At 36.9% G+C, this 15,714-nt stretch overlaps 1 protein-coding gene across 1 annotated transcript; it reads right to left on the bottom strand.

Moving 5' to 3' along the window:
- Window positions 1-210: 210 nt before the first annotated feature.
- Window positions 211-5,756, bottom strand: LOC140139094 (uncharacterized). The gene is made up of 5 exons (XM_072160875.1): window positions 5,487-5,756; window positions 4,078-4,518; window positions 3,229-3,336; window positions 2,566-2,668; window positions 211-895 (listed from the first exon to the last, which is right to left on the bottom strand). Exons 1-5 carry the CDS (start codon window positions 5,692-5,694, stop codon window positions 514-516), a joined length of 1,242 nt encoding a protein of 413 aa, XP_072016976.1. The 5' UTR covers window positions 5,695-5,756; the 3' UTR covers window positions 211-513.
- Between the last annotated feature and the right edge of the window lie 9,958 nt (window positions 5,757-15,714).

Here is a 15,714-nt window from a genome sequence, read left to right as displayed (position 1 = left end):
AAAAGTCCTCAAAAGGCCATTTACTTTTATAATATTTAAATTTTCTTTAGGCAGGGTAGCCACTTCAACGTCAAAACAATGATTTGCAAGTACATAACATAATATTATGAAAATAATATAGCAAAATGTGAGATACAGTTCTGCACAGTATTTGAATAATAAACATTACAACAACTTGAAATTCAAAAGATATCTACATGTACAATTATAATATCAACATTTTACCAAAGAATAGCAAGCAGGTACTTTAAAAGTGGCATACTTTAGTTAATGATAGATAAATGTTATTACAATTTTACAAATACAGTACAATGTACTAGCAGGAAGATTATGTCAAAGATTAACTGCTCCATTTGGAATGTACGCTTACCACCATTATTACTTAAGATGGTTCATAATAAATTAATGCCATATAGTGGTTAGTTTCTGCAATTTAGCCATCTGGGTAGATACCTCGATAGAGTAAGGTGCATCAACCCCATCACTACCCTTCCCCCTTTCATAGGATGAGCATTAAGCAATCACTTCGATGTAGCCACCCTGGTCGGTTGGTACTGTGACACCATCACCCACATTTTCATTTCCCATGTTTTCTAATGGAATTTCATAGTCTGATGCGTCGACGTGTGGATGATGAGCTGATGAGTTATCGGGAGGAACATATGTAAAGTATCCTACAGCAAAATGTCCCGGAAGTTCTGGGCCAGATGTGTCGATGGGTAAATGCTGTGATGAGTCGTCCGTAACATATGTGGAATATGCTACAGGAAGATGTCCTGGAAGTTCTGGGCCAGACATGTCGACGACTGGACGCTGCGGTAAGTCGTCTATAGGAGGCCTATATGTGGCGTATGGTTCATACTCGGGAGGTTCTTGAAGTTCTGGGTTCTTTCGCCTGAAAATAGATGATAATAAAAACAGAAAGTATTTATCGTTCATAATACGTAACACTGTAACAAACTTGTAACTGGAAAGTGCGTAAGGGATGCTAACAACCGGGGGGGGGGTTGCCCATCGTGGTCTTAATACCATGACTACGTTTGCTTGAATAATTACAAAAAAATCTTGGTTTGCATGTAATTTGTGCAGGATCTATTTCCTTTCTTTTGTTCTGAGGTTGACCATGACTGGCGATACTTATAACGGAACTTTCCATATCCATATCGAGTTGTTGCCTTTAAATGGTGTCACGAAAAAAAGAAGAAGTTTTTTGAGGACAAACCGCTGCAATTCCCATACATTCTCCAAACGTGATTTAATGATTTATAATGTTTGATCAATGGACGTTTTCGTAAATGTTAAACATTTTACTACATATCAGAATATGAGTTACATTCCAGCTGCCCGAATGCCGACAACAAAGGTCGTAGAATTGTCGCTCAGGAAGTGGATTTTTATTACTCTTTTACCCATTTAGAGGGTATTCTCTTTCACCTGAGTAAGTCACCTTTATTATTTACAAGGCTTTATAAAGACTGTAGGGATTTTGTATAGTCGGACTAGCGGCGTGTCGGACTAGCGGATTTCGGACTAGGATTAACGTTATGCACACATAAACGCAACTGTACCACACAGGCAATGCAAATTAACGGATTACTTTCGGCAAAATAAGTCTATGACCAAGGTGTGAGGTTAAAGAAAATCGCGGGCCATATGATTCCTATTACACACTCACCACAAAAAATAAGAGAAACAAATAATAATATTACGTAATTACTCACGGTTTTTTGATGTGATCATTTATGAATATTTCTGACAAAACATTATTATAATGTTCAATTCTAGACATCAATAATACCAACAGCTATCGCAATAATAAACTGTATATACACATATATTTTGTAGCAATTTTAAACATAGATTTTCGTTTTTATATTAAATTATCCATCTTGTTCTGCTTTTTTGTGCTAATTTTAACTCTATAAATTGTGTATTTCTGTGCAAATTGAGGGCGCTATTAACATATACAATTTATTTATGACAAAGAGTTTTTTGAAAATTCCCGTCATTTGTTAGGCTGTTTGCTGATGTTTTATACTATTTTACAACTGTCTACCTCTTGTAAAGATGCAAACAAAATGTTAGATAAACAGGGCCATCATTGGTCAACTTTTTTTAAATGACTCACTGTTACATGCCATCAAACAATCGTGTACTTCGACAAAAACGCCCTCTAAGGAATGGTAAAACGTCCGCGCTGCAGGAATTCGAACCCATGACATCGAAATGCGATTATGAGTTGATCAATAAACATAATTTTTCACCAGGTTCGCCGTCGCAAATAATAAAGGAGACAAGTAGAAAAAGTGATCCCAACTGGGAATCGAACCCAGGACCTCAGGTTTACGAGATCTGCGCCTTAACCACTGGGCCACGGGAGCTTCATGATTAGGCTGGTTGAAATTCGAACCTATAAGCTGTCACTTAAATTTATCTCTTCTCCGTAAATAGCCCATAGTAGCTAGGGTCTTAAATTCGAGAAATAAATTGCCACCCTCCCTGTGAGAGTTGATTCTTTATCGCTACGCTACCGTAGCAATAAATGACAAATTGCACGACACTTACCGCTTGCAATATATAACAAAGCCGATCACTAATATGATTACAAGTATCCCAACTCCTGCAGTAGTTACTCCGATAATTATTGGTGATGTTAGAGTAGACGCATCTGGTAATTCAAATGGAATAGAATTATTAATTAATAATTATTTTCTGACAGTCACGGTATACCGGTAAAAGAGCACATTCGGCGTAACGTGTTTATTGAAGTGGAATCATTCTTTGCAAAGGTGTGCAATTGTTCTGTTGCCACTAGTGACGAAGGATAGCAGCCAGAGCCGTTGCAAGGGGCTGCACGTAGTATTGCAGCACCCAGTGAGAATCCCTTAAACAAAATGTGCTTTTCACCAATATAAAGTTTCTAGAATGAAGCATGATGCCCCAAAACTACGAGTATTTCATGTTTACACAAACATGACAAACATCTATCATGGTACCCATGCCACATTGCCCCAATCGCCAGTGAAAGAGAGATGGGCACTCCGATTACTGTTTATACAGGATCGTCTCCTTTACCTTTACCTTTTTAGTGTGTTTACACTTTCGCCGGGATCACTTAAGGGGCCTTTAAGATACAAAAATAGATGGTTTGTTCTTATCACTTCTCATCAGGTATATATGTATCTGATTTTTTATTTTGTCGGAAAGTACACTTCATATGAATTATACCTGCAGCATTTGTGCGTGCCGTGGTTTGCAAATCATAGTCTTTGGTTGTCGTCGGGCCAATTGCTGTTTTTTTACTTGTAGATTCATCTGTTATAGACGAAATACTCCCTGTTGAAATAAGCATTGAAATTAAATGAAAAGGCGCAAACTAACTACACAGATAATAACACATTAATTGCATGTTGTCAAGTAAAACTTTAATGTGACTGTTAAGTTGGGTATCGTTATAAAATATTTTTTGCGTTTGTGCAAAAAACACTGCCGCTTGTTGCTACAGATCTAACACTGAAGTGACGTATATTTTATTGCTTAAGCATTGGAGAAATAGGTAACCCCGAAAATAGGGACCACGTTTTATGATTTTTCCTATAACTATAAAACTATTAGATGTACGACCTCAAGATTTTTTTTATTATATTCCTTATTTTTTCTCATTCATTTGACACCACCCTGGCGGGCTTACTATGAATTCCCTCAAGTTTGGTAGTGACGTCAGTGCGTATGTTTCATTAACCAATGATCCTACATACTATTTTTTCCATCTAATGTTTAACACAATAATAGTGTAAAAAGTGTCCACCAAATGCCTTCATTTGGCGCCCATTTTGTAAAATATTCCAATGACTGAGGGGGCGTATCCCTCTCAAACACCCCCCTGGGTATCGCGCAAGCGCGATGAAAGGCCTGCTTCGCGGTCATATTTAACAAAACGTGTGTCCCCTCACGTTCAGCTTCGGATTGAAGCCCTTGAGAGGAAGGTTTGGGAATATGGGGACATAGTGTCAAGGTTACATTTAGTAATGTTTAAAAAATAAATGAGGACTAAATCACAACAAGAAATCAACTTGCCTTTGTCGTCAACCTGTCTCTCAGCATAGATGTCAGCGTCAGAGAGCCAATAATAGCCACCCTTGTTGGTAAGCTGAATGGTCAAAGTATTTGACTCTGGTATGAAATTGTCCACCGCCAAATATAACCTTTCTGTTACAAAATCGTACCTTGGAGCCAGGTAGTTTGGAATGACAATGGTGCCATTGACGACTACGTTAACAATGCCGCCTCCTGATGTGCTACAGTGGTTTAAATCGAGAACAATCCTTTTTACGTTATCAGCAATGGGCACTGGAAAGCTCATGCTGACAGTGCTTCTACCAGGTTGGTTCAGCAATCTGTAAGGACGCGCCTTGCGATATGTATTTGTGATACTGACATCCTGGTAAGCGACATTGTTGTATTCTTGGCTGAAATCAAAACTCTGCAATTGTACGTTGGTCATGTTGGTGGTGAATCCTAAAAAAAGACGATATGACAATAACACATATTACTAGATTCCAAAGACAAGATTTTCAAATGAATCTAGCATAGTAAGAACGCTATGTTATCGATTAATTTCGAAAGAGAACTTTTGAAACGAGCGAGCGTCTCAGAATCTGAACGTCCACAAAAACCTGAACGGCCGTGGAGCTCTAAGTGCCAAAATTTCTATTTCGAAATTAATCGATATCATAACTTCAACGGAGCGAGCTGAACGGCACTACACATTGTATTACTACTGATCTGTTTATAATATATAGAATCTATACCATTCCTCCTATGTGTCAGATTTATATGTCTCAAAATAATTGACTTCGCCCTAAAATCAGTATGATCTGCTTGTTCATTACTCTCACCTCTCCACTACCATGTATTCCATTGGCATGCTTGTGACAAAGTTAGATAATCACAGAAACATGGAAACACACATTGCTCTTTGCTATTCTTATATATACCCGGATGCATGCATGCATAGTGTCCATGGTATATTGTTATCTTGTACTTTCTTCTCCACCAAGCACATGATATTTTCAAGGCTATGTGTCTTGTGCTTTTTGGCCTCGGACTCCAGGGGCCCAAATTTAAACAAATGGCATAGTATTGGTTAGATAAGTCAGGAATATCACTTAATTTACCACATTTTCATCAGTGCTATTTATTTTGCTAAGTAACAACATCAGTGATAACTGAAAAAAGCTGTTTAGTGTAATAAATAAAAATAAAAATAAGATCCTTTGGGTGAAAAAGAAAATGAAAAAAGGGGTCCTTTGGGTGTCTGAGAAAAAAGCGCATATGGATCACAGCAATGCTGAAAAGCGGGTCTTTTAATAGATAGCCCTACATACACGTCACCTCAAAATTGGGGGGTTCGCCCGGGACAATAATAAGTCTTTTACACATATAAACTAGTTAGGATATACTTCCAGAAAAAAACATCAACTCACGCAGTCCATATACTGAATTCCTCAAAGCTCCTCCGCATTTCTGCTGATTGTTACCAAGACACAAAAGACTGCATTCATCTTCAATTGCCGCGCCATAACGCGCATAGTCATCATTGGCGTCGCCACAAAAGCAATAACTGCTGGCCTGTAGTCCTGCATATGCATATCCAAATGATCCACAGTGATTGAAACACAATTCCAGTGTCATCGCGTTGTCAACCCATTTATCCCGTGGTAGTGCTCGGAACGGCCCGCTATCGACGAAGCAGCCCAAGTAATCATCGTCTGAGTCTGTGTGGAATTTATTGGAAGTTAATGATCATATGCACCATTAGAATAACAGGAGTAGGCCGGGGAGAGGGGGGGGGGTGGAAGATTTGTGAGAAAAATAATATACAAATATATACTGCCATGAGAGGTTCTGGTTAAAACTATGGACCCGAGGTGAGATCAATAGTACTATTTTAAAATAGTATTAATTGATCTCAACGAGGGACCATAGTTTTAACCAGAACTTCGAATAAAGGCAGTATATTTGTTCTATATACTTCATTAATATATTCTTTGTTCGTTGATTGGTTAAAAATTATTTGACGTTTGGACTCTCCAGCTTCTATCCTGAGTGAACAGCACGACCAATTAAGCACAACCAATATTTGCCCTTCAAAAAAAATCGAATAGGCTAAAATTGGGCTAATCAATTACAGTAGCGCGAAATCACGCTATGGCAGTTTCGCGTGCGTGAAATGTTCCGTCGCATCGAATGCGCGCTCGCGGAAGGCATGGTCAAAAGTACTATTTACGGCTTGGAGGTACTATTTACGGTTCATCCGGGACATTGAAAATACTATTTACAGATTAAAGGTACTATTTACGGATAGGATTACTGATGGTAGAACTGTTTTTGGTCATGTGATCCACTTTTAACCAATCAATGAACAAGAATATATTAATGAAGTATACAACCAATTATACCCTTCATTAATATATTCTGGTTTATTGATTGGTTTAACGAGTATCATGTGACTAAAAATAGTTCTAACTATTTTGTAAATGTGTCAAAAAGCCGATTGCTGAGGGAATGGGGGTACTATTGGAAGAAATATTTCTCCGGGAATTTCTCTCTGAGCGCGTATAACCTCATTGCCGCGTCGCAGTTCCTAGTGATAGGCGAAGCTCGCCACGTACGCGGGATTTCAGAACCGGTTCCGGGGTATTAATGTACAGCAAGTCATGTTGCCTTGCGAAGAAGCACACAAGCAGCAGAGAACTGTAGCTAAAATACGGCGGTTTCATCAGAATAAGTATACATGGTAGACAGATTGCGATTTCCAAACGCAGTGCTTGGACGCACGTCGATCTATTTAAAACCACTCTCCTGTATCGAAGCAAAGTCGCGTATTTAACCAAGATTTTGCACGTGCGAAATTAACGTACATACATCGTTGAAAATGCATAGAATTAATATGTTAAAGGACAATGAACATAAAAAGTAAAATAAACATTATTTTTCACCAGGTTCGCCGTCTTAAATAATAAAGGAAACAAGTAGAAAAAGTGATCCCGCCTGGGAATCGAACCCAGGACTTCAGGTTTACGAGACCTGTGCCTTAACCCATTGGCCACGGGAGCTTCATGATTAGGTTGGTTGAAATTCGAACCCATAAGCGGTCACTTAAACTTATCTCTTCCCCGCAAATAGCATATAGTAGCTATGGCCGTAAATGCGAGAAATAAATTGCCATCCTCCCTGTGAGGAAATATTACGGAAATTCTATAAATAAACTCCCATGGCCAAGTGGTTAAGGCACAAGTCTCGTAAACCTGAGGTCCTGGGTTCGATTCCCAGGCGGGATCACTATTTCTATATACTTGTCTCCTTTATTATTTACGACGGCGAACCTGGTGAAAAATAAGTTTATTTATAGAATTCCCGTCGATCATGTCACTGTTTTTCCGTGTAATATTTTTCGTTATAACATAAGTCACTGTTAAAAAAAACATGCAAACACCCTCCAGAGTATGCCCGATTTTAATTTCAAACATTTGGCCGCAAGAGGGCCGAATATGATGTATCCAAAATCGTTGGTTGACTAATATTAGGCATATCACCTCAAAAATAATCGCAGCAGAAACATGTTATTTAATGTTCCTACATTATTGAGCTTTATTAAAGCATCAAAAATCAAAAAACAGAATTGAAATCGGTCAATGCATTGTGACGTAGTGTCAATTTAAAGATGCTCGTAGATGGAATGAAATCCTGCCACAAATGGCTGTAAAAATGACAAAATTGGCACATTTTAAGATTTTGAAGGTATATTTGGACGCTTGCTTGAAAAAGCAGCGTTAATTTAAATATCACATGTTAAATGCATATCTTTCCTGACTTCGTTACAGAAAACAAAATTAAAAAATCTATCATTGAATAATTATAAAAAATTAACCAAATATACTATTTTAGCAATTTCGGCCAATCTGCAGACAAATTAAATCTCAAAAAATGACTAAGTTCAGCTAATTAATATGCAAAATTGATGCCAATAGAAAACCGTACATGATATAAAGGTGCGGGTTTTTTTGCACACATATGTATACAAAGTTCTTTCAATTGATAACAAAAATACACAAAAAGTATTTAATTATGCAAATTAGGTAATTACAGCTAATTATGTATTTATGATATTATTATGCAAATTAGGCATGAGTAATTTTAGTTTTTTTTCAATATTTAATGAACGTCTGTTCATTCATCATAAATTTTTTAAGTATGATCCTGTTATGAGGTTGAATAAATGAACTGCAGTTAATTATTTAAAAACAATACAAAAAATAAAAAGTTTGACATTTTGACGGTGTCTGAATATAATTTTCATTTTTACTGTAAACATGGTATGTGTCACCATTACTCAAAGCCAAGTCCGAAAATTAAAAATTAAAATTCAGTTGCAATGAGACTTTAAATTAACATTTTGTCATCTGGATTAACATGGGGGGATAATGGCAAAAGCCATTTTACTGTACCGCGTATACAAAAAATAGTATGGCCTTGGACACACACAATGGCTTAGAGCTATTGTGGTTTGGAAAATTACTCCCTAAAAATATCATTGATTAATGTTTTGCTTCAACTAGTTTTAGGGAAGTGTTTCATTCGTTGTCGACGGAATTAATTTACATGCTAAGAAAGATTAGTATTTCAGCTAAATGGTGGTAGTTCCTTTACTTCAATAGGCCTATATTAACTGATTTAAGAGCGATCTTCAAAAATCCATAAAAACAGGCAGTAGCTCTTAAACAAAACATTTTTTTTTATTTAAGGACCCGATGTTAGCCTCAGAAAGGCTTCACACACCATATATTAAAAATTTAAACAATTTGGATAAATGAAGCATATGAAGAAATTCATTTATCGACATGGATGTTTTCTAAAATTGGCCAAATTTGAAGCGCGCCCTTTTCAATTCACTGTTATGCTTGCATGCACAGTGTAGCAGAATTATTGTGCAGCCACTGTGACATACCTACTAATATACAGCCAATAAATGTTTAAACGTGTGTGTAAACGTACGTTTAAAAGCGCGGTCCACGTGCTGCGTATGGAACATCGCAATCTCTCTAGTATCTTGATATTGACGGTGATATAGCAGAGAAGATGGTTACTCGTATAACGGCGGTATTACAGAGGTTACAACATTTTTACGGTTACGCTTTAGCTACTCAACTGTGTGCGTGCTGCGTGACTATGTACATTCAATCAAAACCAAACAAGGCCAGTATAGCCACTAGGCCTAGCCTATGCCTAATGCTGGTTTCATACTACCCTGCCGCTTGCCGCTGAGCGGCGTGGCGCACGCGTATTGCAGACAAACGGACACAATCAAGGCTTGTCATTGGTTGAAACGGCAAGCGGCAGGAAAGTATGCTGGAGGCTTAAGCCTCTGTCTATGATAGATGCCTTGCGTTCTATATTTTAACCAATAAATAAACAAAGAATATATTAATGAAGGATATAAAACAAACATTTACTGCTCTAACTTCGGGATCTGGCGGTCTCGGGAAAATAGTAGGCTCACGGTCTCCAGTTTACCGAGGGGACCAATAGATACCACAAGATCCTTCATAAGCAGTAAATATTTGTATACTGGTTCGTCCCTAATAACAAGTATTTATGAATAAACATGCTTATTATAATAAATTTAACCTACGTGATATGCCACACACTGCAAATGGAACAAATTAACAAATGTGAGTATTGTAACGACCCGAATAATAATTCCATTCTAAAAACACCAATTGCCGCGAATGAAGTTGTGATGTTGTACGACTCAAGGCTGGTGACTGTGGCCGTGAGCCTTTACACTCATCAAAGACACTATACCAATATCAGAATATTCAGTTACTTGGGTCATAACTAAATCAGAAACTTCCCTTAAACTTGAAGTATTAGTTATTGAGGTGCATTGTTCAGGAGGGAAATATCTACAGCCAGTAGCGATTGCTCCATTTGGGCACTTGGGGCTGTGGACTAATCCCATCAAAAGATTACCAAATACAGTATAGCATTTAACTAGTTGTAATAATATTCCACATATCAGATGTTATGTTATGTGTTGTAGTGAAGTGAACATTTTTCCAGGCAGGGCACTTTCCGTGCTTTGGGAACTAATAACTTAATTTGACCTCCTGAACGTAAACGAAAACTACATTATTCGCATTGGATAAACCCATTTCCCAAAATAATATAAACCGTAAAAGTACACATTCACCAAATCCATTATATATATACATTTTTATTTTTACAGAACCAGTAGAATAGTGTTAAATACATGGTAAAATTCACTATGACTTTTCATCCATCTAGACCAGTTAGATTTATTCAGAGTTGTGAAACACTGCTATACGTCAGACAATGGGTCATGGAGTTTTGAAATTTAGCTAAAATTATGTAAAATCAGCCATTTTTGGGCCTGCTGAAAATGTTTATACATTTTGTTTTGATATTTGTCAGATTTTGGTGAAATTTAAGGGTAATTTTAGCCTCCAGGAAAAACAAACAAAAACAAAACCAAAAAAAAAAAAATAACCACTCATCTGATTGACTTAAAATTTTGAATGAAAATGAAATGTCAAAATCTGTGTTTACTTTTTGTTGGCGTTAATTTATAAGCGAAATAACGCAATAATGAGCCCCTTTCAAAATGCTAGATATTGCTTTCCCTCTTAGATTTGCCCTCCCCCAATTTCACCCTCATAGTTATTTCACGGCCCCTTAGAACTATAGCTACTACAAATTATCTGAAAAAATATGCAAACCAAGCAAATGTCGGGTTATATAAAGTTCATTAAACGTTTTTAAACGAAAACACACTGCAACAACATTTTTAAAATGTTATAATACTTTTATTATGTTACAATATTTTGCAGTAAGTTATGAAAACGTTTTATATACCCTTTATATACTTGATATATAAATCGACATTTAACCGTTTTCTGACAACCTTTTCAAACCTGCGAATAAAATCCAAATCGTTTTTTGTTTTTTTCGCTGGATAAAGAGCTATTATTACGTCAAAAATCAGGTTAATATTTATTATTATGATCGCTTCTGTCGGAAGTTATATATCCCACGTTGTTTTCTTAATTCCATTTCCCACACATATTTGACCACTTTAATGCGGACACGCTTTGCTTTCTCAGTATTGAACTTCCACAAACGGTGCATTTGTAAACTAATACATTGATGTTAAAGGAACTAGGAAGCCAATGATCGCATATATATTTTCCATGGGTTTTTACACTTCTTGAAATAATGCCAAAACTATAACAAAAGTTTTAGGTGTCTCCCCTCCCGAGAAGAATTATGCGATTGATGAATAATAATGAGGGGAATGACACATTATCAGGACTTGGGATCTGTTTACTTAACCCATCCCGTTCCCCCACCTCACCCCTACTTCTGAAATTCTGTGCATGCCACTTTTTTAAAGACTACAGAGCCAATACTGACTTTAACCAACTTCAAATCTGATTTCTTGCATCCTTCGGGTTCTCTATGCCCAAGCCACTGTATTTCGAATGAAAGAAGAACCTTTTTACACCTTCCTGTGTTTCAGAGATATGTATTGTTTATTAAATTTCAATAACTGGACGAAGAAACGTATAGAGGTTGATTGGCGGATTTTTCAAATGTCGAAACGAAATGCGTGCAGATTGAAATGGAGTTCATTGTGAACTACTCAGTATTAAGTTGGCTAGGGCATAGAGGGCCTCAATAAGGGTTTTTGCGGGGTATGAATGACTAGAGAAATGTGACAGACTTTATTTGAATAAAAATATGATGCGAAAGAAGGTAAAATCAAGTTAGAATTAAGTTTAAGTCAGTTTTGAATATGCAATGTTTATTTCGCAATGTCTGCTCTTATTCATAATGCAGGTGCCTCGTAGATTTAGTAAAAAGGCTCATCAAATAAAACTGTAGATGAAATTCACTTCATTTTACACACTATAGTGACTAATGACCATGCGTTTTTACAACGTTTCAACAATTGAAATATTTAACTTGGTTACAATGCCGTATATATTGTTTTGATCCCACCTTTTCGGGACGTAAAATATTTATGATATTCACATTTACCAACCCCCACCAAAGTATTTATGAACACTCCTTTATCATACTATAAACCTACCTGATGCAGTACAATGCAAATGAAACACATTCACCGACGTGAGTATTGTAATGATTCGAATAACACGGATTCGGCATTTGACTTTAGACAGTAAATCCATTATAAAAACACCAATTGTCGCAAATGAAGTTCACGATTCAAAGCTAACTGCTAACTGCTAAGATACTATAGGCCTACCGATATCGGAATATTCAGTTAATTGGGTTGCACAGCAATCGAGCATTGACTGGAAAGTATTTGTTGTCGAGGTCCGGATTGTGGTGCAACGTTCAGGAAGGAAATATTTACACAAATGGTAGTTTAGCATTTTAGCATTATAGATGGGACGCCACTTAAGCCCACATTGTACGACCTAAATATAATATAAAAATAGTTCATCTTCCAAAAACCTGATTTTGTGTTTACACATAACCAAACTTACACCTAAATGGAATCAACCTAAACCGGTTTGTCTGAAAGTTAGTCAACAGAGCCATTTCGACATAAAGTCGAAATAAATAATACTGCCGATCTCTGGATAATTATACTTGACACATAGGTTCATAAGAACTATTTTAATAGTTACTGAATATGTTTTAGACAAATAAGTAAGTAAATGCACACTTGAGTAATCACTCACTCATTCACTCACTCACTCACGCACTCACTCACTCACTCACTCACTCACTCACTCACTCACTCACTCACTCACTCACTCACTCACTCACTCACTCACTCACTCACTCACTCACTCACTCACCACACACTCACTCACTCACTCACTCACTCACTCACTCACTCACTCACTCACTCAATCAATCAATCAACCACTCACTCACTCAATCAATCAATCAATCAATCAATCAATCACTCAATCAATCAATCAATCGCCCACCAACTCACTCACTCACTCAATCAATCAATCAATCAATCACTCACTCACTCAATCAATCAATCATTCAATCAATCACCCACCAACACAACCCAAACCACCCAACCCACCCACCCACATAAATGTTCAACAGTTGTAAGCCGATTGAAATAATTGTTTTGGTTTATTAAAGCTTACGATTAAAGGTTTCTTCATGCACCAAAATACATTTGATAAAATGTTCAAAAATTGAAGAAAAAGAGGGAGCAACGAGGGTTATGTTGTTTGTTTGTTTTGTTTTTGAGGGGGGGGGGGGCACCCTGTATGTTGGGAAATACCTACCATAAATATTATTGCAACATACAAGACGAGCAAGTTGGTATGTAGTAATTCAAGTACAAACCAAAAGTGCATACCTTTAGCTAATAATCAAGCATAAGTGAACTAATAGCCTAAATAACAAAAAGGCAATGAGTAACTTCGGAAAAGGATGTCATGGATCAACTCTTTTATTGAGGAAGTATGCGTATATCCTTAACGTCTGGGTCACCCACCTTTGCACAGTTTTGTGTTTTGGGACCTGAGAGCACATCAGACACACCAAATTGCATTCTGACTACGAAGAATGTCTTTAAATAATTTTGATTTTTTTTTTTAAACGCGACATAATACAAATTTTTAAATAATTTTAATTATAAATATAATGATATGTACAGGGTTTCCCAAAAGTAACTTAACATTGTAAACTTGCCATAACTTGCCTTGGGTTAATAGTGTTGTTACTAAAATTGCACAGTATGTAGATAATTCTTTTAGAAATGTTATGATACCAAACATGCCTGTGTGGTAATGACTTTTTAGCATGAAATTAACGGATATCTACCGTACCGTAAAACCCACTTTTATAAACGCAAAATAAGTTTCGTCATTTGAGCCGTGATAACACGATATATCGTGTTATCGTTTTAACATCTGTTTTGTTTAATTTTGCTATGTTTGTTTGATTGTTTGTTTGTTTGTTTTCAATGACTAATATTCATTTCGTGTTTTGTCTGGATTTTATATGGAAACTGCTTTAGATCTTTTCTGAGGATTCGATGAACAGATGTACGTGGTATGTTACTCTCCATTGAAAGTCGACGTACTGATCGTCTTGGGCTTTTCGCCACCGCTCTTCGTATGACATCGATGTTTGTAGCCGATCTTCCTGTTCTTCCACATCCTGCCCGAGGTAGATCATGAACAGATCCAGGAATAGGAATAGGAATTTCTGCACTAGTTGCTGGATTGTATTTCGGCTGGGTGCATAAGTTACATTAAAACGTTCCTTAAACTTTTGAGTAGAGTTTGTCCGACTTTGTCTCGGCAAAGAACCATATGTTCTGAATCCGTTGATCTATAGGAAATTCATCTTCACTTTAACTGTTTTAAAGTAAAGTCAATATATCCTAATTTTAATCTAAAACAACAGTAACGCTTACGCTAGGCCATGTAATCCATGAATGTTCATACCTAAATGTAGCATGTGCAGTGAGTGAACCAACTCTATCATTCAGGGAAGCACATCATTCATGTGCTTGAACAAAGAACATATGAGCTTGCTTTTGTGGGTTTTATACAAACATGTGTACAGTCGCACAGTAAGGTCAAGGAGTCATCAATAATGCTGTTTTTTGGTATCAGAATAATTCTAAAAAATCAATCTATTGGAATATGTTATCCATTTTGGTATGAAGAAGGAGATATTTGAGATATGGCAAATTCACAATCTTAAGTTACTTTTGGGATACGCTGTACTTAAAGTTTATGTAGCTGGGAGGAAAAGCCGACCATCAAATGAAAATTTTGACCTTTTGTATTGAAGGTATAAACCTTTATATAAGACATGAACATTCTAGTTCTTTTTGAAAACTTCATGTATAACTTCAATACGAAAGGTATGCATTGATTATATAGACCTAGCAAAATTGAGTTATCGTCAAATTATAGTGCACACTGGCCCATAAAATAGCAAAACACACCTTCATATTTGGGGCTAAAATAGTCTCAAAATGAAAATTTTTGTGCGTACTGGCCTACCAAATATAGCAAGGCACGCATTCGTTTGGGGCTAAAATAATCTGAAAAGGATGGAGGAATGTACCGGTCCGTCATAGATTGTGAAATTTATGTGACTTCTGTCTGTGGCGCGACCAGATAGGGGGTATCGCATTATGCATGGGGTGGGGCTACAAATGTTTGGGGTTTTGACTGAATCGTAGACCTTGGTAGAGAATTAAAAGACCAATAAATAGCATTGGAAATTTTTTTATCATTGGTCCGTGAAAAAAGGAATATATTTTGCTCATAAACAGTTAACAATGACTACCTCTGAAATTGAAACAAATTGTAAATTTAGTTTGCTGCTGCTCAACTATAATTAGTTGTTTATTGGCCCTATGTTAAAGGTCTTGACTGGTTTAGTTCCTGAGATCATCATCATCATCATCAGTCGGCTGCGGTGCAGGCGAATACAAGCTTTGTCCAACTATTGCGATCTTGGGCAAGCGAAACAATTTTGTTTGGCTGCAGCATCCCTTCAGTATCTCCCAGAAGATGCTGGACATACTGTGAGTACAGTGTGTGCGGCCGTCCCGGTTTCCTCTTCCCATGTGGTGGAATATAAAGGGCATGTTCTTTCACAGGCTCG

Source organism: Amphiura filiformis, chromosome 18 (genome assembly GCF_039555335.1).
Source record: "Amphiura filiformis chromosome 18, Afil_fr2py, whole genome shotgun sequence".
Taxonomy (NCBI): domain Eukaryota; kingdom Metazoa; phylum Echinodermata; class Ophiuroidea; order Amphilepidida; family Amphiuridae; genus Amphiura; species Amphiura filiformis.
This window is presented reverse-complemented; position numbering and strand designations above follow the sequence as displayed.